Below are 26,258 nucleotides of genomic sequence, written 5' to 3'. Positions count from 1 at the left end.
AAGGGCAGTGTTTGGTGCATCACTCTCAAGAACACATCACCCTTTTTTTATATATTTTTTCGTAACTTCCAACGTTGGAGGAACAGTGGTATATAGGAATGTACGACTTTATTGAAGTCATTAAATATTGTCTAAACTGCTTCAAATTCTCTTGTGTGCATACACTGTACTGTGTTCATCAAATAATAAATAAAAATTATTTTCCCTTGTGTACTGTTTTATAAAAGGTTACGGTTGTTATCCATTTTTAGAACTCTAAATAAGATTTAGAGTTAGCAAGTTAGCATATAACAAGAATTTAAGTTTTGATTTCGGTGTAATTTTTGGCAAAAAATAAAAATAAATTAAATACAAAAGATTGGAAGTGTGGTAAATATGGATGGTCATGTGTCTTCCATCTGTTATTTGGTTTGAGTGGACGGCCCATACATTTATAAAATTGTTAGAGAAAGTGTAACTTGAAGGACACTTTGCCTATAAAACAATCATTCAAGCAAGAGAGGAGAAAACATCGCAAGAGAAGAGGAAAGAAAGACGGAAGGGAATGCAAAAGAAAAATATCAATGAGAGTTATTTTGTACTCTTATTATTTCAGATAATGGAATAAGGTAATGCTGTTACCCCAAAGATTAGAAGTGTTATAAATTGATTAAGGGTAAGATTGGAAGTGTTGTAATTTAAGTTATCACGTGATATATGATAATATAAATAAATACACATTTTGTCATTACTCATAATATAAACAATCATATATCATGTGATATATATTGACGAAAATAGACACATAATTATGTAACAGATTATCGTCCTTTGTATACAGATAATGTTTTGTGTGACATATGATGATAAAAGAATTAAGAAACGTTGTTCGATACAAACCGATTATGTTCTCTTCATACTTGGAATCTTATTCGTCTCAATCAAAGTACTCAAATAAATAAGATGTGTACTTAATATCAATGTTTAAATTTCATAGATTACGAGAGTTCAATACTTATCTATTCTCTCATATTTTTATATAAATTTATAGTTGTATAAAAAAAATATAAAGAAAACTAATGAAAATGACTTTAAAACTTTAAGTTTTAACGAAAAAGGCAAAAAAGTGTTGTAATTGAATAGTACCAAGATTGATTTTTTAGAGTAAAAATGTAATTTTTCAGTAAAATGAACAATACCGAGAACTTTTCGTTAAAATTCTCAAAAAAAATATATTAAAAATGAGCCAGCCGAAAGAAGGTCCTTCTAAGCCCAAAACCCATGAAGCACAAAGGTCAGAGCTTGAATACCATGGAATAGCCCAGCTAAAGCCTTTTCCCAGATCAGTCGTCGCAGGAGGTCAAGCTAAGCTACCACACACTCTTTCACCGGAAGCCATGGAAGTTCTGCGAAGCTTAGGTCAACTAGTCCTAGCCTTGTCGATCTTCTCCCATCTCTCCCTGCTCGCGTATTCATCTTCCACTCAGGATCTCCAGATCATCAGCGCAGAGCGCAGAGTAAGCCTCTTCCTTCCATTTCCTATTCATCAATACTCAAATTTGATTTGGTTATATCTAATTACGTTTGATCTGATTAATTTATTGTGTTGCAGATTGACTTGACCTCTCATATTGTGAAGGTTTTCTTGACGTTAAAGGTACGGATTTTTCTGTTTTGTTGGATTTTCTGTGTAGTAAAATGAACCCAGTTTTGTAAAAATTTCAAAACCTTGGTGGGTTGCGAATAAATTTTAAATCTTTATCACGGTTTGAGATTTCATACGTCTTTCGTTTATCATTTTCGGCATGAATGTGGATACTTGAGGTTAGGTTCAGTCTTTGATTTGAGTTTTCATGCTACACCGTATCGTTTTCGGCCCAAATCTGGCATAATGTGCATCAATGAACTACTTTTTATGTTGAATACTGGAAATATGGGTTGTCATATTTACAAATTGGCACGCTACACTTGTTACGACGATCGACATCATGGTACAATAGACAATCGTACTTTGTTAGTAATATAGCAATGGCATTAGTCATTTGAAAGTTGAGCTTAGGTTCAGTTTTTGATGTAGTGGTTTTATAAACCATGGTCTTAGGAAGCTTCGTTTTCCTGACAAATTAAGGTTTGATTTAAGTTGTCATGCTCCACTCCATCGTTTTTGGCCCAAATCTGGCATAATGTGGATAATAGAATCACAATATCAGAGATTTTTGAAATTTTAGTTTTTATAAATTGGCATGCGACCTGCGAGTTGGCTGTGCAAAGGCCGGACACTATGATTGAAACAATGACCAACATGACACTGTAGGCAAGCATACTCTATGATCAAGCAAGATTACTCATTTTCAAAGTAATATTTCTCAGTATACTCTACTGGGATGTTTATCGTTTATTAAATTGATGGAGTTGTCTTTCAGGTCGAAAACACTGGTACATCTCCTGTTTCGGAAGTACTCCTTGCTTTTCCACCTACACAGGTTGATCACCTAGCATCACTCAAAGCAGCTATCACTGTTAGAAAAAAGAAAAAGAAAAGTTATGTGCCCCTGGAAGTCAATCCCACTGAGCTACCTGATGCACCAAATGGGGCTAAATCGTTTACTATCTCATTGCTCAACCCACTAAATGCTGGTGAAACTGCAACACTAGAGGTGCTTTACATATTGACACATTCTCTGGAGCCTTTCCCAGCGGAGATAAGCCAATCAGAGTCTCAGTTGGTCCACTACCGTGATAGTGCAATCATATTGTCTCCGTACTATATCAAGCAGCAGACAACTTTTATAAGAACGCCTAGTACTAGGGTGGAATCGTTTACAAGAGTAGAGTCCACTAACCGTGCTGGTTCCGAAATAAAGTATGGGCCATACAAGGATCGCCCAACATACTCTTATTCTCCAATAATTGTTCATTTTGAGAATAATAATCCCTTTGCTGTTGTTGAGGAGCTTGTACGCGAAGTCGAAGTATCTCACTGGGGCAATCTTCAGATCACAGAGCATTACAAGTTGGCACATGCTGGTGCTCGACACAAAGGAATATTTTCGAGGTAGCCTCTGCTGCTGGTATTATCTTGTGTATTTAAAGTAAAAGGTTGTAGTCAGTGAAAAGAGTTTGATACAATAAAATTGAATGCAGTAAAACTTTTGTAGGATAAATTGATCATAAAATGTTTATATTTCTTCATAATATGATGATGTCGCAAAACCTGGTCTTTGCAAGTATATGCATCTATATATAACGTTGATATAAATAAATACAAACACCCTACTTAAAAGAAAACTGAGTCTCCAATATACGGTCAAGGTTGATCTTGAGCTTTTTGGGGCCTAAGACAAACCGAAATGGACCTCTTACTAGATAACCAGTCTCGTACTAGAAAATCATCCTCGTTTAATTGCTGGAAGACATAACACTATGTGAATGGTTTTAAAGTTATGAATAAGCTACTTAAAAGGTGAACTTTAAAGACTTATCATTGCACAGTTGAGTTGGATGATGCAAAAGATATCAATTACTTTGTGTAATGCTTGACCAAGGTTAAGACAGCTTCATTCTTAATATTAATCTTCCAAGGCTTCCTAATTTTGGCAGGGTAGAATATCAATCTAGGCCACATGCTGGTGGTGTCTCTTCATTCAAACATCTTCTAGCCAGACTACCTCCTAGGGTCCATTCTGTCTACTACCGGGATGAAATTGGGAACATTTCATCATCGCATTTACGTACAGATTATCTAAGGGTAACTTTTCTCCCTGGCAATTTAACATTTATATATTTGAGGAAGTTATCCTTGTACGTATGTTTTGCTTGCTTGTTGCCATCTTCGTAGAATCTCTCTTTATTTGTGCATTGGAAACACAATAACAAGATTATAGCAAATAGACGGGGAAGTTCACTTGGAAAAACAATGCAGAATAATATCCATTTTGTGCATAGGCAACTCTGATTTTGGTTCTATTAATCATGACTTTTTCAATACTTTTTTTTCAGTCGGATCTTGAAATTGAACCACGCTATCCTTTATTTGGAGGTTGGAAAGCTACATTTGTGATTGGGTATGGGTTACCATTGGAAGATTTCCTTTTTGAGTCACCTGATGGCAGGCGATACCTCAATTTCACTTTTGGTTGTCCTCTGACTGAGACGGTGGTAGACAAGTTAACTGTAAAAGTGGGTTTAGTACTATGTTTTTGCTTCAATGTTTCTATATTTTTCAGTTCCGTCGGCTCTTTCTTCATTTTGTTTGCCCCTAGACATGGGAATATTAATTTACTGATTCAGGCACTGTTATATTTCAGGTTGTGCTACCAGAGGGATCAAAAGATCCTTCTGCTGTGGTTCCTTTTTCTGTTGAGCAACATCTTGAGGTAAACTTAATGTAGCGCTTTGTTCATATGAACAAACACCTTTGTGTGATAATTCTCAACATTCTCTATACATGTGATTAATTGTAAAGTGCATAGAAGCAATCTTAACTCTATTTATCATTGCCAAGAATATTTTATATATATATATAATGGTACTGTGCATATATTTTCATTGTTGTACCTGCAGACCAAATATTCATACCTTGATGTTGCTGGAAGGACAGTGGTGGTTCTTGAAAAGAGGAACGTAGTTCCAGAGCACAACTCTCATTTCCAGGTGACTAATCTATCACTAACATTGATTGGATTTTACCCTACTCTGAACCCCACAGTTAAGATTTTTGCTCCCACATGTTGCCTATGAGATTTGATGAGGTTTATCTTACCACTTGGAGAACTTATGCTTCTTTAAATTCTGTGTCATTTGTGGGAGCATATCTAGGATCAGTTATGCTCACCTAATAGTATCCCATGACAGAAATATGCCTCAAAGATTAGCATGTATTTTAGTTTCGCATTGCAAGGTTATGGAATAGGTCCTAGCATATATATGTTCACTTGTGAAATGTTCATAAATGATACTATCGGTTGATCAAATAAGTATTGAAGTACTGTCTTGTGACGGAATTGAATTTCCTAGGTTCGTATTCTTATGTTTTGTCCCCATACATGATACACGTATCCTGTGCACAACCTTCAAATAATATGTATATTAGCGGCTGAACCTATCTCTCTCCTTTGCTTTATTTGGCAGGTTTACTACACCTTCAACCCAATCTTTATGCTGGCAGAACCACTGATGTTGGTGTCTACGTTTTTCTTCGTTTTCATGGCTAGTGTAGCTTACCTACACATAGATTTTTCCATATGCAAATCATCTTGATTCACAAAGGTACGTTTCTACAACCTGGAATGACACACTTACTGAAAATAATTTGTTCAAAACCATGTTTTGTAGCTTATCTGGTGAAACTGTTGACTTGTAGATCGTTAAGTGGAGGAGAGGAGCCAGGACTGTTGAGCGTGAACGTTGCCAGCGCCACTTTGGGTTCTATAATTTAAAACTACCTTATATAATGTAGGTTACCATGAGGATTATTTTGTTGCGCGTTGACCTTCTCACTTTATATAGCTGGATGTAAGCTTCCCTCTCCCAAAGTCGGGGTTATATCAATGACGTAGTTTTAGATACACAAGGATTCATATGTGCTTCGTTGGCGAAAATACTTTGTTATATATCCTTTTTAGATAACTTGACATAAGACTTGAAGCTCATCCTGATAGCCTGGAATGTGGATACATGGAACTACCAAGCTGCAGTCTCTCGCGTGTTTTCGTTACAGAGCACATTGAGAAGGAGAGCAACTTATGCAGAACTGTCAATGAAACGACGTCATGTGTCATGTAGAAATAAACTTATGCATGATGTCGTGTAATTGACACAAAACATGATAAAATCTCTTTCCTCTTAAGTGTTTTCCCCCCTTCGAAATGATCAAATCTTTCTTGAGGGAAAAAGAGAAATATCTCGTGGCTTTAAATGAGAGAATTTTTCATGGCCGTAACTGCCAATCCTAGGCGAAGTATGATTGTCTAAGGATCAAGATGGGTTTCTGAAAATGTTTGAATTAATCACCCAAGGATTAGGATTGGTCTTTGGATAAGGCATGAATTCATCACATGATGCCACCAAATTCAGAATCTTAGTTCATATCGAAGAAAGGAAGCCCTGCCATTGACAGAGTTTCGATGGGAGAATCGGTGAGGATAATTCCAATAATATCCAGATAATGCGAGGAAATGTAGTATTATCAGAACTCTATTACCTGAGCATAAAAAAAAAATTGTCCCTACAAATACAAGAAGATTTGCAACATATCCTTTTCAACTCAACACACAAATCAATACTTTATGTGAAACCTCTCACACTTTTTATGAAAACTAAATGCTTCACTAACCCTCAGCACAATTTCTGATTGGATAAAGGGCCAGATTTGTAGAATTTTCCTTAGGAGTTTTGCCCGATTGGATACGGGGATTCTCCCAAAAATGTGACCGACTATTTATCAAGTCTTATCCGATGAAGAATCTTTGATTCTTTCGTCGAAAGAGATCCCTTCATCAGCATTCTCAGCAAAGAAATGTTTTATGATAGTATAATCTCAAGTCAATTTAGAGTTCGACACGCATAAGACCAAACTATTTTTACGATAAAAAACTTATCTCCTTAGAGTATCTTTGTCCTTATAGTTGATATCGATTAAGCGGACCCATGTTCTCACCAATATGGTCAATCTTGTCGAACATGGTGCACAAGATCCAGAACTTCACAGTGATTTGCATAACCTTGTCTTTAGGTTATAGAACCCAAGGCTGAGAGTGCTCCTTCATCAGCCAATGTCACGTGATCTAGAAGTTAACAACGTTTTCCACCACATTCAAGCCACTAAAGGACGTGGTTAGCGCCTAATTACTTCAGCATGCGTTCCGTGTAGGTTTTGCTACTTCTAGGACAACATTTTGGCTCGCCTAATGAGACCAAGTATTAATACTGTGAAGTTCATGACAATCAAAGCACGTTCTGTTAGTAAGAAGAAATCAACGATGGGAAAGACACCAACAAATCAAGTAGCATTGACATCTAGCGTAAAGGCGGCACCAGGATCCCCTGTTGCCGTCACGCCAGACAATGATGCACCGCGAGAGGTCGGATAAATCTTGGATGTTAGAAACTAACAGCGATGGCTATTTCAATGACTACCAAGCCCACCGACAACAGACCTTAAGAGGGAACGATCGAATAACAAGACTACAAAGACAACGAGGTCGCGTCCTACTTAACGTGCTATCTAAATCCATTTTCTTCTTTGTCTCTCCCTCCTTCCCTCTCATTGTCTCTTCCTGTTATAAACACTCACACTCAGGTCCTGTGAGAGCAGAAATTACCAAACCTGAAAAATACGTTGTAAAGGCTCTTCTAAAATCTTTCATACCACAAAAAAATTGAAAGCACACCAAAAATCCAAGAACAAGATAATGCACCAATTTCTCATTTCTGTGTTGTAATTCGACGCCAATACTTTTGCCAAAAAGTTGATTTGATTTAAGTTTTTCCGGTTTTTGGAGGTGAGTTTTTTTTCCGAGTATATGAGTGTCATAATAAGCAACGAAATTTATCATTGACGGTTCTTGAGAAAGGACGAGTTGTGCTGATGGCCATCATATCAACGCGATGACCATCAAAATATGATGAGTGTTAGTGTTGACGATTCTTGAGAGAGGATAGGATGTGCTTGTATAGGAGGTCATCTTAATTTAAAATGTTAATATATGAGTTTGATCATAGTACGTAGCTAGCAACACTTATTATATTCAAGGTGATGGCCATCAGGATATGATGAATATCAACGTCCAGTATTGCGAGGGCCAATGAGGTGCTAATATAAGAGGCTTCCTTTGTTTAAAATGCTAAAAATATAAGTTTGATGGTATGTAGATACATACATTGGCCACACAGAAACGGTTGAGATTTCTTGTGCATAGCTTTCTGCTGTTATGCCATTTTCTTTGTGGTAGTGAAGGTTCTAGACTTCTAGTACATGAATTGCAAAGCATTTCTCTAGTTTTGTTGATTCTGGTATGGCAGATTTTATAAACACTCAGACCTCTGTTTTAGCATTTATAACAAGGGGTGGAGGAGAAAGAGAGGATGGAAAGAGCGAGCGAGAAGAAAAAGGTTGGGAGAGTTTGTTAACAACAACATAGTGAGTAGACACAATGCATGCATGGTTACTTTTTCACCAAGAACTTGAAATATGTCAACATTGGTCTCAATAAGCCTCATTTGTTATTTTAAGTCCAAATTTTATGTGAAAGCTCCAAAATATATATTTCACTTGTACGCAAGGAAGTGAGGGAGAGAATACAATGCAAGTGAAAGGCATTTCTACATGCTTCCAGGTTCCTCGGGGTAGTTGAGACCAGTGTTTAAAATATCAGTTTAGGTGGAAATAATGATTGTAAATTTGTAGAATTCAATGGATATATCGATATCGATTGCTTTTAATGGAAATGATGAAAATTTAAAATGAAACTTTACACTCTGTTTATATGAGGAAATTTAAGATTAATAAAGAATTTCAAAATGAATGAAATTGAAATGACAAAATTTTAATATCTAGAATTTGTGAATTTTCTTATTTGGTTAACCTAAAAGAACAATAGAATTTTAATACAGTATTTGTTAGTTTTAAACTCTTACTCAAAGAAATTTGGAAATGACACCTAATTATATGGAAATTTAAACTTGGGAATTGGAGGTCTCACATCCCAAGTTTTTTTTTTTTTTTTTTCACGCGGAAATTCTAAATTTCTATGGTTATGAATTCAAACAAGGGAATTGGTATATGTCAAATTATCTAGCTTTTTTTTCAAAATTCCAAGATTTTTTCCCTCATCCAAACATAGTGTTAGGGAATGTCAATTACTAGTTTAGGCGAAATATAAGAGTTTCTCCGATATGTCGAAAATATCGACGAAATATGTCTATTTTAGCCGAAATTTTAAGAGTTTATCCAATATGTAGTAAAATTTAGACTTCACCCCCATTTCTATATTTTTTCCTGATCCATGTATTTTTCATAAATATATTCCTTTTTTAAAGCTTGTTGTTGCAACACCAGATCCATGTATTTTTCGCCCACCAAAAATATATCATGTATTTCAAACACATTTTTTTCTTATCGGATCGCCCATTATTTCTTTGAACTTAGCATGAATGTTTACATGACACGTCAAAATTCGTGCTAAGCATATAATAGAGATGCAGAAAAATAAAACAAAAATAAACATATCAAATATATACTGAACAATTAATAATGCTCAATGGAAAAAATATGGCCAAAAATCTTTAAAAACCTTCAAGGGACAAAATAAGTAATAACAAGAACACAACAAGCTTTTTACAACTCAAGAAGATTTGGCGACATCCAGATTGGTGGTTGCTCGGCATTCTTTATAAGACTCTCAGCAACTTTTCCATACGGCTTTAAAAGCCTTTTTGTTTTGACGTTGTACACACCATAATCAACAGGCCCAGCAGTTCCAACACTAGTAAATGTATGAACATTATCATAGGTGTAATATATGTAATCTGGTTCACATCCTCGAAATGCAGAAGGTTGTACAAACATTGAAGATTTATCACCCACAAAAAGAACAACATCGCCTAACATGTTTTTCTCAATCCACTTGCGATTCTCGACATCCAATTTGAAAACTTCAAACTTTGTTGTAGGATAGAGATCACATGTCCCAAAATGTCTTACAACCATAAGAAATTCTCTCTCATTTAAAGCCACGAGATATTTTTTCACCATATGGTCGGGTCGTTTCATCGGGTCCGCAACTACGTTAACACTGGACGAAGTAGCAGCATCGATATATAAAAGTCTGCTCCAATCATCAACCGCAAAAAGTTTGTCTTCGACAAAAACAACTTCTTCGACCAAGGTATACCTTTGGTCAACATAATTCCATTTTTTGTCTTTACCAAGTCTAAACCTTAAAAATACTATATTCACATTCGCTTGCTGTTGTGTTCTCGCCTGTCCAACCTTTGATGGATATGGGAGGAAGGTGAGCAATTGAATTTTCCATCATTCTCTTCCCTTTGATCACGCAGAATGGATTTATTAGGGTTATTCTGAAATCACTTTCCACGACTATTAACTATCCTTTTGAAGACCCACAAAGTCGCTTGTTCCGCAATTTAGTTCGCAAGTGAAAAACTCTGTCATTCATGGCGTTGTATAACCTCCAGTTGGAATTAAGAGCATCGGTGGTGAACAATGACAATTCTCAAGTTGTTTTTTGTTATGCTTTGCTCCACGATGCCATGTCTCACAAACAGGACTAGCTCGCAAATAGTCTAATGGCGACATTATTCTCTCAAATACTAAATCCAAAAGACGATTTGGCAGTCTTGCCCAATCTAGATAAAAAAACAGAAGAAGCATAAAATAAAATATTTAGAGAGATAATAGTGAAGAAGGAGATATGTCCCCGTTTCTAAACATAGTTTTATGAAATAAGAAATTGATCCTAATCCCCCTATATACACACACACACACACACATAGAATCGCCCCGTTACTAACCAAAAAATTGAAACCCTAATATTATCTTTCCCTGAAGATCGAATTTTAAGTAGAACCCAAAAACGTACCTAAACTCATAAATTTATGCAGAACCTGTTGGGGAAAAAAACTTAGAGTACACAACTCTAGCACAAGTGTTGGAGAGACAATACAAGTAAACAAATTACTTGTATTACACAAACAAAATATTACAACACTCTCAAAGGACACTCTTAGGAAGCTATGACACTCACTCACTTTCTAGAGACAAACTCTAGACCACTCACACTCTTACAAGACTATTCTTTCTTCTCACTCTCACTTGCTTGCTTGCTTACAAGCTTGCTTGGTTGATTTGTTGATTTGTTGATTTGTTGATTCAAATGGTGTGGATGCCTTCTCCTTTTATAGGCATGGATGAAACCTTGGAGAAGCATGGACACACCATGCTAGAGATATCTAGATAATTCCACTAACTTCCTAAGCTAGAATTATCTACGTTAATCTTGCATGTTGGTGGAAACCTCACCATTCTTTTAGATTCTTCCACCAACTTAAGAAACAACATTCTAGTCATTTCTACAAAGTACTACTTTAACTTGGATAATCTAGCTAACCAACCTTAGTGAATGTTCTAGAATTCTTTATTCTAGATTTATGTATGTCCTTTAATGAGATGTGATTGATTTCTTTAACAGAACCCTAGCTATTTTGTATCTTCAACAGATGCAAACGTAAGAAAAGAAGAAAAACATGTAAGAACTAAAGCCAGCACAAAACAAACGTACCTGAAGTCATAATTATCTTTTTCCCTGAGAGAAAGATTGAAGGTTGGGCGGCCGTTAATCACTTTGGAGGAGGTAATTATTGACTAAGCAATAATATTTATATACACAACTTCTCGCATCTCAATGTTTGTAAAGGATTAATTAGGGAAATTTGTTTCCTTCAAGAATTAGGTTTACATAGTAGTATCATAGTAGGATACATCTTCTAGTTCTTTAGAAATCCAAACCCTACATAATCTTAGACAAATTAATTACAATAAAAATGTATATTTTGTAAAACGTCAACTATGGTACTTTCTAAACGTTTGAGTTTTTTTATTTTTTTATTTTTATTTTTATATTTTTTCTGGGTAAATACCTTGTACAATGTTCTGGAATTTGGGGTTTCAAAGTTGATTTAAGGTGATTTGCACCATCGTTGTATATGTCATACAGCAGTTTTTGTATTTAATAACATTTAGTAGGAAGGTTTAGCAATGTAAACACTTAGAGGAGAGATTTTATCACCATAACTTTTCGTGACAAGTTTTTTACATGACGTTGTTTGCTGGGAAAAAAAAAAAAGTCAATCCAAAAACCACCATGCATGGATAAGCTATTAGGGTAATGCAAGGGAGACTAATTTGTAGATAAAATTTACAAATTAACTAAATTATTTGTCATCAATAAGAATGCGCACATTTATCAATCTTACGTAATAACTCAATCATCAATCACCTGTTGAATTATAAGCAGTGAACTGATTAGTATTAGTGAATAATTCATGTGCTTAATTGTGTATTCACTTGTGTTTAAGATTACCAAATGTAAGGCTCTAATATGTAGGGCCATGAGTGTCATGTGTAATGATCCTAGCTATTAGTTAGATGAGTGGCTGAGATCAGCTTCTGGAGAGAGAGTGATCCAGCTAGGAATTTCTAATGGTATTATTCTCCTTTACACGACTTGTGTGTGGGAGTGAGAGAATAGCAATCTATGAGAAGAATATTTCCTCTGTGATTTGCAGAGAGAAACCTGCAACCATTTTCTCTCTCGAGTGCACTCATCTCTCTTCTATTCTTCTTCTTCCAAACTACAAATTAACTGAGCTATATTCCAATTTATACTAACACTATTATGTGTTTACAAATTTTTATTTACAAATTAGTCTTTCTAGCATTACCAAACTAGTAAGGACACAAATCTCGCATGGTAAAAACTATGGACTCTGAATATATATGAATATCTTACCTGGAGTCCATTCTCAAATATCCAGACACCAACTTTGGAGAAAAGATTATCTACAAGAACAGTCCGCAACAACAAACAATCTGACACTTCTGTTCCATTCTCAAATATCCAGGACAAAAGATAAACAAACAAAATCGCTGGTTCGCTGCTGAGAAAAGGTGGGAAAATGCTGAGAAAACGCAACAGTTCCTCATATGAAAAATCAATGGGTTGCATGAAAGTATATAGTTCCGCCTTGGTCCATTTGTCTGAAACATGAAATTGTGGCCCGTGGGAGGTTGTAATTGATCGTTTTTATGATTTTAATTATTTATTGTCCTGGTTTCATGTACATGTACAAGAAATGCGAATGTGTTTTTGATGGTGAAAAAGGTACTGTCTTATAATCCTTGTAGATAATATGGCAGAAAACTAGAATCTCTTTGTGATGAAGTACGTTCGTCACTGTAAGAGTATGAATGAATGGGGTTGCCGTTACTCGAGAGAGGGTGCTGAAGCATATCTTTCTAGAAATTTGTGTGAAATTTCATTGAAAATTTTGATAATGTTTGGGTGAAATTTCAGTGCAATGTCGATCTTAAGGTGTCTTACACACTCCTACTCGACAACGATCTTCTTCATCAAACTGGGATATGATGGAATGCGACACCAATTTAAGGCTGTCTAAATAAGAAGAACAAATCCATTGACAAAAAGGAAGAGGAAAACAGAATGGTAGAGCTCATATTCTATACCTATTAACATGTAAACACGTAATTAAGATAGGAAAGAGTTGAAAAAGTTTAGAAAATGGTTGGGTCACTGTAGCATCAGAAGAAAATGAATAAATATATTTTTGGTTGACTCTTTGAGAATGAGATATGAATGGCTAGTAGTAATGACTGCTTCTGGTTCAGTGTTCCTTGAAAACTATATATATATATAGTGTTCCTTGAATACTATACGTGTGCGCGCGGGCGTGAGCATGTATGCATGCAGAAAAAACGATTTAGTATGATCTGGAAAATGGAAAATCATAGTGCTCTGGTATAAAAAATTCAAAGCCTCCATCACACTTTGTCGCTTTGTATATCTGCCTTGTCGTTTCAACCTTAGATCTCAGTAGGCAGCGGCACAAACACCGAAAAGAAAGAAAAAAAAAAAATCTCAAATCATGCATTCAATATAGGGTTTGCATTTTGCAACCATATTCCACCACACAGCCATATCCCACCAAGAAAAATCAATGTGTTTTTCTTTCCCATTCCGCACCAGCACAGTTATATTTCTTCCCCATACCTTTCCTTTAGGATTCCCATAACGCAACCCATGCATGCATTAAGACAAGGGCTGGGCCAATTATAACAACACGTTTTTCTTTATCCAATTTTTCTGAATTTAAGTTACAACTTCTTTCAACATTTGTCAGCTTTGTAAAGAGTGATATCACTAAACTGAAAGTTAGACAAAATTTTTTGTACAATATTTTGTTTATCATATATGCATATGACGGTGCTGCATGTACGCAAGCAAGTAGTTTTGCGAAGTAATTTCAATATACAAAGATTTTATGAGACTTGAGAATAAGATAATACATTCAAGTTAGGTTAAGGTTGACTATCATGATTCATGGATGAGGTTGGGAAAATTATAAGGGGAAAAAAATGGTAGGCCTATAATTTATGAACTAGCTAGTACATGTGCTTTCCGTTGGGTCTAATTCCTTTCATCAGTGCAAAGTTAAATGTTGCATAGGCTTTGTTTTTTATAGATACTGAAAATGAGGACGGGAGTGGTTTGAATTTGATTATTAAGATGTCTCATTTTAGGATCTAAAATTCACTTGTCAGGCTAATATGAATTTGGTATTCAACATGCATCAATTGCGGGAAAGAAATTACGTTGAGGATGCTTGATTATGATGGTTCTCACAATGACGAATTTAGTCAACTGAAACCAAATACAAAGTGGTCTCATATTTTTATCAAAAGTGTCTTATAAATGATTTGATCAAACATCTCTACCTAAATAATAAACAATAAAAAGAAATCTTCAAAAGCTCAATAAATTAATATAAGTAAATCGTTAATCATTTGGGGAAAGGGATGAAAATTGAGGTCAAGACAGTCTTAGGATAGACTCATATAAGTATATAATTTAAAAGATTATACAAATATGATTAAAGGCCATACAAAATACGTCGGCTATAAGAGGTCAATTTTACAAGTAATTGGATAAACCTAAAACACTAGCAGAAAGCTAATAATTAAGAATTTACAAGGAAATTATCATGGAAACAATTACAAGATAATTGTGAAATAATCCTTTGAGGAACTGATCATCCAATAGCCGTTAGTCTTTCATAATTATGAGCTCCATGCATAAAGCTAATCTTCCGATTTTTTGTTTTGTCTCGAAAATATGTATAATATCAGAAAGAAAAGTGGGAGTGACCCTATCATATAGTTTGCTGTTGTTTAAAGAAACAACCACAATGAACAAATATAACTTACAAAGTACCAATATTTTTGGCTGTTTGCACTTTTGCACTAGTAAATTGGTGAAAGGAGGATGCATATATTACGATGTTTGACCCTCTTTTTCTGGTTTACTGCCGCCTTATGACTTGAATTAGATGGGATGCGTTAAGCAATTATATTCTTCATACCTAAACACCATCCGAACTAAATATGTTGAGTTGATATTCTAGAATTCTTACATCGGAGATTTGAAAAAACAAATTACGATTTATATACAAATGAATTCATTTCTAATTATATTGAGATCTTTCTAAATAAAACCGACACTTCTTGGGTTACATGTGGTTAAGTTGGAAACAATTTCCGCGTTGAACAATTTTGCCTGTCTCTCTAAAACTTTAACACTAATATTTCATGATAGAAAGACTGGTTTATAAGCTAGAAAAATTGACATGTAATCAGAATTATCTCTCAATACTATTTTTCCCGTCACTTAAGTAACAAGATGGAAAATTACTAATGATCGTAATAATATCAGTTGTATTCAAGAATCTGGCCTCATAAACCCATGATCTTCCCGGCCTGTGATTGTGAAGCTATTACATGTATCTAGACACTCCTTTTCTTTTTCTTTTCTTGCTGCTTTTTTAAATTTTGATTGATTTAAAGAAGATATTGTGAATGGATACAGTTTTGACCTCGTAAATGGACAGGGAGGGAGGGAGGAAGAGCCGACGAAGAGCCAGAGAAGCACTTTGGAATCCATTGATTGAACACCATCCATTTGGATTTGCCTAAACATCTCAATTTTCTTATTTTGAGCAAAACAGAAACACATATCATGCTGTTTTTGGGACAAAGATCTACTCTGGATCTCACTGTCCGAAGTCCAATGATTAGGCAATCCAGACCACTCAAATCAAATTTGATGGTTCTCATTAACTCATTCTATTGGCACACCTTACACAAACTAAGAGCTCCAATTTCTCTTTCACACAAATCAAGAGCCCAAATTTTCTAGTCCTTAAGCTTTGGACACAAGGTCCGGAGAGGATCCAAATTCCTGGTTTTCTATGGGCGATATGCTATGGCAGTTTTTGTTTCTCTCCCAACCAATAAATAAGTAAAAAACATGTTCAAAGCAGCTCTTAATTAAGAATTCTAGATGCTAAATTAAGCTTAACTGGTTTCCATTAATCAAGATGATCCACTCTACAACTCATCATCTTTTTTATGGATTAGGGTGTCACACCTACTAGGAGTTTTGAATAAAGAAAAGTGTTCAAACCTTTCAGATTTACCTTTGTGCCCTTTTGTTGGTAAAAATTATATTAATTATTTGGATATTTAATTAAAGCATGATAAATTCACAATCCTAGTTAATCTGCTGGATGTTGTCTCGAAAGAGAGCAACTCACGTGACATAAATGCATCGTCACTGCAATGTTTTGGGTCAAAATAACGTCATATCAACACAAACTTCATATGAAATTGTATTATTCGCACAAGACACTACCGTGACGATATATTTTTATCATAAAATCTTCTCCTCAGAGTGTTTACATTGCTAAAACGGCCGAGCAAATGTTCATAAATACAAAAACTGCTCAACTGTGTGACACATTGAAATATCTGATAGTTACAATCATCTTCTATCAAGCTTGAAAAACCCAAAATCCACAACATTTAGGTGTTCACTAATTAGGTTTTATCAAACATTTAGAAAGTACCATATTTGTCAGTTTGGAAATTACAATACACATTTCATGTCTTACAGAAAATGTGTAAATGCAACAATTTGTATGTGTGATTTGCTAATGGAAATCATAAAATTCAGAAAATTTAAATTAGAATTTTCCATGTAGCAGGGAATAATATTTTTCAAATTATGTAACAGTATAGAGATAAATTTGTCTATATTTTGCTTTATCCAAAAATAAAAAATGAAATAACAAAACAAAGCAATAGGGGTAGACCTGTAATTTCGAATCGAACTCTGGATCGTATAAATACCCCAAAGTCGGTTGTTCAAAAACCGGGAGAGGTGGAGAAACACAGAAAGGAACAGAAAATAACGAAGAAAAGAAGGCACGAAAGGAAAGCGCAGGGCGTTGCTCTGAGAATTCAGCACTGAAATTTCTGTATTGATTCTCTGATTCCCAGTGCTGGGATCAGAGGATCATCTTTCCTCCCCCAATCCACACATTCCCATTTTTCGTTTTGGGTTCTTGTGGTTCAGGCATTTCAAGTTTGAATAACAAGAAAGGTCTCGGACAATTCGATAAGCTAAAAGCCTCTTCCGAAGAGAAGTGCTTCTGGGAAATCAGAAAGCGGGGTTCTTGTTGTTTCTGCTGAAATGGGTATCTCACAGAATGATGGTAAAATGGAAGGTTGGCTTTATATAATCGGGTCCAATCGATTTGGGCTGCAATACTCGCGCAAAAGGTATTTTATTCTCAAGGATAATTGCCTCAGGAGCTTCAAAGCCAAACCTTCTTCTGACTCGGAGGTACTCTTCTTTTATTCTTCGTCTCATTGTGTTTTTTGTCCTTCTGTTTTTTCATTGCATTTCTGGCTTCTTTTTTAAAAGTTCTATGTTTTATGTGAAAACCATATTGCAGAATCATTATTGTCCTTTGTTTGTGTTATTATGACATGTGATCATAACACACGTGCGGTGAAAATTCGTTAATCATAACTGGGTGAATGATGAGGTGCATCTTTGGGGCGGACGCAATGTATTGTGTACCAGTGTTAAAACCCATGTTGCAGAATCGTTATGGAGGTGTTTGTGATCCTCATACCATTTTTTTTCCTTTTGGGAATTTTGATCTATTTATTTTTGGTTTTATGCAGATACAATATGTCCTTCGATAATTTGATTTGATGGTTTTATATAGATATCATGTATATATTATGTGTGTTGTGCAGTAAAAGCTTTGTCTTTGTTTATTTTTAATTTAACCAATGGATTCAATGTCATCTTTACTTTTATGTTTTTTGGTATACAATTATGCTTACTGGCTTGGTAGTTTTTAGTCTTTATTCCTTAATTGCTGGATGACATCTTAACCTCCCATTCACTTGTATAATCAACTACTTTTCAGCATTCCTTGATTTTGCAAGTTGAGCAGGGATTTTGTTGATAATGGATAGCTGCATTATCAGTAGAAATGCTCACTGAAAACTTTCTTTTATCAGGAACCAGTTAGAAGTGCAGTAATAGATACCTGCATTCGGGCCACGGATAATGGAAGGGCAAGCATTCATAGAAAAGTATGGACATAGGGAAGCCCTGTGATTTTCAGAGATTCTGGATAAATTCTTGTTGGCATGTGATTGGTACATTTTTTAGCATTAAGTATCTAATGATTTGTGCAAACTGCAGGGCTTCTTTGTTTTCACGCTCTACAATACTTCCAATAACAGCGATCAGCTCAAGGTAGGGTGTATTCCAAGTCATACATCATTACTTAGATTTCGTTGTATTGATTAATAATTGAAATTTGAACTTTTGATAGTTGGGAGCAAGTAGTTCAGAAGAAGCAGCAAAATGGATTCGTTCTTTGCAGGATGCTGCATTAAAGGTTTCATTCTGCTAAATTACTACACTGGGTATAGTAGCTATATTTTTATGATACATGTATAATAAAGTTTATATATTTTCAGGCCTGCCCGAATGCAACACAGGATTTTGTGGCTTGTTCTAAGAGCAGATGGCCATCTTTTAGGTATATGGATCCGTTGCACCTCATAAGAATTTCATCTCCTAGTTCATAATTTATTTTCTTCTGCAAATTCAATGTAAATATTGTGCATGCCTGTGTTATTACATCTTTCTTCGATGTTCTAATGGATTTGAGATCTCAGTGTTAAGAGCTATGTTCTAATGGATTTGAGATCTGAGTGTTAAGAGCTATACTTAAATCCTACATACAGGATAATGGTAGTATGGTAGACTGATTGAATTACTGATAAAAGAAACAAAACAAACTTCGTAATCTTCTGATAAATTATCAGTTGAAGGTAGTAGTGAGTACAATTAAAATGTTCTTCCTTTAGAGTTGAATAATTTGGTTGAACTTGTTTGTTTTAGTTAGGTTGTAACTCTATCATTAATTCATTATCCAAATCTACAGTTGCACTTCTTTCATACTTTAATTGTTTTGACAGACTGGTTGGTTCCAGGAGGACAGAACGTAAAAACTCCGTTGACTGGACTTTTAGCTCATTGATACACTCAGAAGGAATGACATCTGATGTTATTGCTCCCTCACCGTGGAAAATTTTTGGTTGTCAGAATGGTAAGACTTCATGTTCCTTATCTGCATTTCAAGTGCTTAATGTGTATGCATGAAAAGTTCGTCCCTTCTGCAGGACTACGGCTTTTCAAAGAAGCAAAAGATTGGGATTCCCGTGGAAGGGTGAGGTGCTCTTTTGATGTACAAGTTCTTAATATTGTTGTACTCTGTTGTCTACTTTCTTACCTCAACAACGTTTCTAATTTCAGCATTGGGATGATCATCCGGCTATAATGGCAGTAGGAGTGGTTGATGGAACTTCAGAGGCCATTTTCCGGACTCTTCTATCGCTTGGCCCCTCAAGATCAGAGTAAGATCACTGACATGTTATTTCAGCATTTTTTTTTTTCTTAAATGGAGCTTTTGATGCCATTATATTAGTTTATATAGTTATATAAAATAAAAATATGCTGTCATTTCAACCAAGTGTCTTGCAGATGGGATTTCTGTTACTACCGGGGTAGCGTGGTTGAGAGGCTTGATGGTCATACAGATATTATTCACCAGCAGTTATACAGTGATTGGCTACCCTGGTTAGATTTCGAACCTCATAAAAGAGAATCATATAAAAAATATATATGCTGTTATTTGACACATCATAGTTTGCAGGGGGATGCAACGAAGAGATCTACTGATACGTCGCTATTGGAGAAGGGAGGATGATGGCACATATGGTACTGAAGTTCTCCAACATCTAAATCATAACATAAAGCTATGGAGGCATTTGTTAGCTGCCCCTAACTTTCTTTATCTGGTTTTGTCACAGTGATCCTCTACCATTCGGTGTCTCACAAGAAATGTCCACCAAAAAGAGGCTATGTCCGTGCTTGCCTTAAAAGTAATGCACGCTTTGAGCTAGAGATATTTTGGTTTACTTTTCATCCTAGATGACTTCCATATGAATATGATTTCTGTAAAAATGCAGGCGGAGGATTTGTTATAACTCCTGCGAACCAAGGGAAACAATCTCTTGTGAGACATATGCTTGCTATTGATTGGAAATTCTGGAAATTGTATCTGCGTCCATCATCTGCAAGATGCATCACCATCCGTATGCTTGAGAGAGTTGCTGGTAACCTTCCATTCTTTGCTTAGGATTTCAGTTTTTGTTCCCCTTCTATTTTTGGGTTCTTGTTGATGCAAACTTTCATTGTTGCTGTAATTCGCAGCATTAAGAGAGCTGTTCAGAGCCAAAGCTGGAACTAGCTCCCCTGAATTCTCATCCGGAGACATGTCAAGTGAGATCAAATTTTCTCAAAGTGGACAGCAAAATATCAAGACTGAAGTTCAGCACCCTGGAGAAGTCAAAAAGATGGAGGAGGGTGTTCTCATGGAAGATGAGGTGGAAAAGCCAGAAGGTCGTGCAAGTTTAAAGGGGCTGCACGATGCTGCAGACGAGTTCTTTGATGTTCCAGAACCAACAGAGTATGACCAGTTTGAGAACGAGTGGCCTTCAGATGTGAGCATGGAACAGAATCCCACGGTAACTTTACATCCAAGACTCTCTAAATATCCAAATTTTCAGAGTCAATGCTTGCTACCAGTTGCTCCTGTCAAGTTTTATATTCTGTCATGCACATTGTTGCAATACAATCTATTGTTTCCTGACTATGTTTCTCAACACATCGGATCTGCAGAGTATACAACATCCCAAACTGTCATCAGCTGCCGTTCTTGTGAAGAAATTGCATGAACTTAGAGGTCAGTTTTTTTCATCAGTAAAAGTTGCTCCAGATGGATGGGGGTGTCTAGTTGTTTCTTTCGGTTATATTTAGATTAATTTTGGCCTTAAATTTCTATCACTACAGTTCAAAAGAAGGGTTATATGGATTTACAAGAGGTGTCTAAGGAAGACAGTGTATGCCCCTATGGGGCAACTCTTCAAAAGGACCCAAGTTGTGCTTTACCTTGCAGTTGGGGGTCAGCCGATCCTTCTTCATTTTTGATACGCGGGCCAAATTATTTACAAGATCGTCAAAAGGTAACTGTTTACTTTTCAGTTCAAGCTATTTCTTAGAAGAAACCAAAAGATTTGAAATACAACAAGATTTCGTGAAAGTTAGATTATGCGTCTTACTCTTGACTTGGAACTGTCATAATTTAGTCATAGCACACCAACCATATTTCATAAACTTGATTCGCTCTCTTAAATGGGTTTATTAATGCTCCTCCTCTATGAGTCTTGAACAATACTAAAGAGTTGATTAAGATGGTCTTCTTGAGCCATGTTATTGAGCATCTCACCGATAATAGGTTAGAAGAAATGCAGATAACCAAACAGAAACTAATATCCTGTATCATGTGATACTTGATTTCCAAAGCAGAAGTGAACTTATTCGAGAAACATGATGAGGTTCAGAGATGTGTTAGTGTTGTAGTCAAATTTTAAAATGCGAAAGGATGGTGGAAAAATGTTTAGTCTCCTCTGTAAAAGGCAAGATATACGCAAAGCGCTACTTGCCAAATCAGTATGACAGTTTCCTCTCAGCTGAGAAGCTTTGGAAGAGAGTATTCATGCAAAGACTCCTTAGGGAAGCAAGAATGTCTGAGAGGTTGGTTCAGTTTATGACTAGACAGTTTTCTGGGGGAGTAGAAGTAACTATTCTATAGTAAGAAGGAATGAAAGGCATCCGCATTGTTACTAATTAATACCTTGATAAAAGTTGGATAGCATTACCTGGAAACAAGATGAGAAAAATTGGTTATGCCATTCCATCAAGGGCGGCTCTAGTGATGGATAATATTGTCCAGGTAAAATATTATTGGTTGTGATTGGGGAAGACCAAAGTGGCGGTACTTGTAATGCAAGGTAAGACATGTTGGGCCATGAATGAACTGAATATAGATTCTAGATGGAGTTACCAGCAAAACAGATACAGAACAGAATTTCCATAACCTACTCCAAATAGAGGGGATAAATCGGTGATAATGTAATATTACATACTGATTTTGCCTTAGCCGGACATCTAGTTAGAACATTGCCTGAAATATTGTTTCAAAGATCTGAGAGCTAATATATCTACATAACATTTTCTGTTCTGAAAGTGAATTTGGTGTTAGCTTTCTTTAATTTATGAACTGAGTAATTTTCTTTGTACTAGATCAAGGCAAAAAGCACCTTGATGCAACTGGTTGGTGTAGATTGGCTAAGATCTGACAAGCGAGAAGATGATCTTGGCAGCCGTTATGGTAGTATTGTTCAGGTTCGATCAATCAGTTCTTCTAGTACTTTTTATTATTTATACATGAGCTTTTCAACAATCTGATTCCGCATGTGCACATAAAATTTTAATTATCAAGCTACTGGATGGATTATTGCAGAAATCTGCAGAACGAGGTGGATCAGAGTTTTTCTTTATTGTTAACATACAAGTAAGTTTTGATTCGAGTTTTTGTAAAGTAATATCGCTGTTATCATCATCAAAACCAGATCACTCAGTACACATTGATGAATTAGGTGCCCGGAACAACCATGTATACCTTGGCGTTTTATTACATGATAAAAACTCCTCTGGAGGAAACTCCTTTGCTACATGACTTTGTCAATGGAGATGATTCCTATAGGAATTCAAGATTTAAGCTAATACCATACATTTCTAAGGTCAGTACCTAAATCAACTCGAGCATATGTTCATATAACAATGTAAATCTTTCGTATTTAACCGTTTACATTGCTTGATTTGTTTTTTTAGGGGTCATGGATAGTCAAGCAGAGTGTAGGGAAGAAAGCCTGCTTGGTAGGGCAAGCGCTTGAAGTGCATTATTTTCGCGGGAAGAACTATCTTGAGGTAAGTTACCATTTTACAAAATCCTTCATCGTGTTAAGTGACAGTTGAAAATAATAATTATGTTGTGGTTTATATCTAATTCTAACCTATGAAACTTCTGATATTAGCTTGGGGTCGACGTCGGGTCATCAACGGTGGCAAGGGGGGTGGTAAATCTTGTTCTTGGTTACCTCAACAATTTGGTCATAGAAATGGCATTTCTGATACAGGTAAATTAAACAGTTAATGATCTCAAAATTTCATTTTACCTAGTGAGGCAAGTTACCGTGATTCTCAAGTAAGAAAACGTTGTGCAGGCCAACACAGAAGAAGAACTGCCAGAAGTGCTTCTTGGAACATGCAGAATTAACCAACTGGATGCATCGAAATCCGTCCTGGTTAGACCATGATTTTCTTCACACAGAAAAACTTCATAAATCAAATCCTCACGAGGAAGATGCCCAGAATATGAACTCCCAGCAAGTAAAAGAAAAAAAGATGTAAGGAGAGAGGGAAATGCAGATTGTTCTTGAAATCTAACTGTTTATACTCATTTGTCCATCCAGTCAATGATATAAGTTTTTTGGAGGATGAGTTGTGTAGAGCTTGATCCTTTGTGGTACTGGTGTTTAAATTCCTTTGTTTGTCCTTGTGATTGAATTATCTGTAGGATCCATAACCTAAAATATAAATCAAACTGAGAAAAAAAAAATCTCAAAAGCAAATTGTTGTTTTTTTTTTTTTTTTTTTTGAATATAGAATGGGGTTTGTAGCAGAGTGGTTATGAGCGTTTACTCCTAAACTCGGAGATTTTGTATTTGAATCTTACCCTCCTCGATATAGCTCAAAACATGCTACTATTGCTATTGTTGCTGCTAGAGATTCACTTGTACGTAGAAGGTTTTATGTTCGACTCTGAGGGATGGAAAAATCGATACTTAGTTATTAATGTCTCATTGTGTGACTTAGCTTAAATCCTCATCCCCTGATATCGCTATATAAAAATAAAAAATAAAAAATTAGTTGGTTCTTAGGTGCATTTCAAATTTACATAAGACATGAGGATGGTTTGAGCTCAAATTTGTTGAATATGGATCAGCTTGAAAATTGGGCCAAGTTTCAGTGGGCTCATACCCATTGTCAAGTTTCAGTGGGCTCATACTCATACCCATTGACATACCTTTCCCCTTGTACGATATTTTCTTATAGGTGAATACCGTACTATTTTTCTAACAAAATGACGACAAAGTCGAGTTAGTGTCAAACACGAATAACCTGGCATACAACATGTTTAGCTCGAATTCATATAAACTCATGATTACAACGTGTTAACCCACCCACAAGGTCAAATGGAGTTACAATTTAGTATCGAACTCCATACATATATATCGTCGTCTCATCCTTGGATTACTGCATGCATGAACGAGTAGGGTTTCCAAGGACCTATCACTTCATGCCAAACGCAAGTTTAAAGTTTCCTCAAATATTTGAATCAATCATGCAACCAATCAATCCAACCCAGGTTGAGTTAGCACAACCCTAGAAAAATACATTATCTCTATACAGATAATTTGTATAGAATTGCCGACATATTTTTTGAGTCCCGACAATCAAAACACAACGAGAAATTCAAAGAAATATTTAATATTTCTGCAAAATTCAAATAATATTGCAAATTACAATTGTGCTTGGAATTCAGTGGCTTGTCTTAGTCACACACTAATATTATTTACATGGTCATCAAATCAAATAACAATAACAATAATACGAATAAAACGAAAATACATAGTATTAACTAAAATTTAAAATGACAATAAATAAATTAGAATTTCATTTTTTAAATGCCATTAATTTATGGGGAACCATATGCTTTTAACGAAAACTAATGGAGGGCACACTGCTCCCTCTCCAATGAATATTCGAACAACTAAGAGGTGTGGGGTGTCGTCACTTAGCATTGTAGTATAGTTATATTTCTTTTCACTTATAAGTAATAAAGTTTAAAAATGAATTTAAACCATATAATTAGTAACTCATTTCTCTGTCCCTTTAATGTAAATAATATCGTATCTTAAAAAATAAAAAAAATAAAGAGGCGTGGCATGCCACTTCACACTCTCACAATTTTCTTTTTTCTAAACTTGAAGTGTGAAATGACCACGAAGCCCTTGCTAAAAACACTGCATCATGACAAAGTTTGAAAGCTTCATTGATAATTAAACTGATAAAAACAAAATTCCGAACGTTGTCCCCACGTTGTGTCGACTGATTGAGGCACCGACGTGGCACGTGCCCACAATCCAAGACTCAAAATTCGACCTTTTAATTATTAAAAAGAAAACTTTTTTTTTTGGGGTGCGGGGAGGTTTAAATTAATTAGGTATTAATTCTGTGTGATTAATCTGAACAAAGGCTCACATGTAAGCATCGCTTTCATAATACACCTGTTCCCCGCGCTTATAACGCTCAGTCCAAATGCTTAAATAATTTTCCACATCACTATCAGTCAATCATCCTATAAAATTCTAACGTTTTATTTCTTCTCTTTTCTGAAAACACGTTATTTATTTTCATCCTTAATGATACATTTAGTGGTATTCATTCTCAACTATAAATAAGGAATCTTAAGTTCACTTCCGTGAATACAAATTTGATAACAAATTATTAGCTTACATATTAGATCGTTTAGCCCAAATCTTTCACCGTTTAATGCAAATATATCATTGTGTGTGTATATATATGTGTGTGTGTGTATGTATTCGTCTCAGATTATATCGTAGCCACTGGGGTACGATACGAGTAGGACCACATGTGGATGAGTATGTATTATTCTTGCATGACAGCATGTTGCAAGATCGATCTCTTCCAGCTGTATTGTTGATCTATTTTTTAACCTTATTATCTGACAAAAATGGCCATAACTTAACGACGACTCTGCCCTAATCTGACAAATATATTGGTTTTTAGGGTTTCTTGTTCAGATATGCATGTTAAATATGTATTTGAGTGAGAGGAAGCACAGCACACTAGCACAGTAGTACTAATTTACTCCTTCAAGATGTGATCGATCGATCACGCTGGTTTTGTTTAGGGTTTCCCTGTTCATCTGAGACATTTAATATATCCACAAGGATCGTTCGACTCTGTATTTTACACTTGTATGTTGATATAGTAGTGGGGACGTTGGTGTTTCTAAGTACATTTCCTAATATGATTATTCAG

General features: G+C 35.5%; 2 protein-coding genes across 3 annotated transcripts; both read left to right on the top strand.

Moving 5' to 3' along the window:
* Positions 1–1,246: 1,246 nt before the first annotated feature.
* On the top strand, positions 1,247–5,630 carry LOC137720078 (dolichyl-diphosphooligosaccharide--protein glycosyltransferase subunit 1B). The gene is made up of 9 exons (XM_068459087.2): positions 1,247–1,496; positions 1,592–1,636; positions 2,403–3,034; positions 3,580–3,727; positions 3,979–4,158; positions 4,287–4,355; positions 4,543–4,632; positions 5,110–5,247; positions 5,342–5,630. The coding sequence occupies exons 1-8, from the start codon at positions 1,377–1,379 to the stop codon at positions 5,236–5,238; spliced, it is 1,413 nt and encodes a 470-aa protein (XP_068315188.2). The 5' UTR covers positions 1,247–1,376; the 3' UTR covers positions 5,239–5,247; positions 5,342–5,630.
* Positions 5,631–17,000: 11,370 nt separating this feature from the next.
* LOC137720859 (protein ENHANCED DISEASE RESISTANCE 2) lies at positions 17,001–23,627 on the top strand. 2 transcript variants are annotated; one of them, XM_088695564.1, is made up of 21 exons: positions 17,001–17,477; positions 18,170–18,244; positions 18,357–18,410; positions 18,490–18,555; positions 18,638–18,699; positions 19,157–19,272; positions 19,346–19,392; positions 19,479–19,579; positions 19,707–19,802; positions 19,879–19,943; positions 20,036–20,107; positions 20,195–20,341; positions 20,439–20,752; positions 20,907–20,970; positions 21,078–21,250; positions 22,371–22,472; positions 22,591–22,641; positions 22,727–22,870; positions 22,962–23,057; positions 23,165–23,266; positions 23,354–23,627. In XM_088695564.1, the coding sequence occupies exons 1-21, from the start codon at positions 17,325–17,327 to the stop codon at positions 23,444–23,446; spliced, it is 2,193 nt and encodes a 730-aa protein (XP_088551690.1). In that variant the 5' UTR covers positions 17,001–17,324; the 3' UTR covers positions 23,447–23,627. The 2 variants fall into 2 exon arrangements, with proteins under 2 accessions (XP_088551690.1, XP_068316072.2); XM_068459971.2 differs by having other exon boundaries at positions 19,142–19,272.
* Positions 23,628–26,258: the final 2,631 nt, after the last annotated feature.

Source organism: Pyrus communis, chromosome 1 (genome assembly GCF_041283825.1).
Source record: "Pyrus communis isolate YQ-2024b chromosome 1, ASM4128382v1, whole genome shotgun sequence".
Taxonomy (NCBI): Eukaryota; Viridiplantae; Streptophyta; class Magnoliopsida; order Rosales; family Rosaceae; genus Pyrus; species Pyrus communis.
The sequence above is the reverse complement of the archived record's forward strand: the minus strand, read 5'-3'. Positions and strand labels throughout refer to the sequence as shown.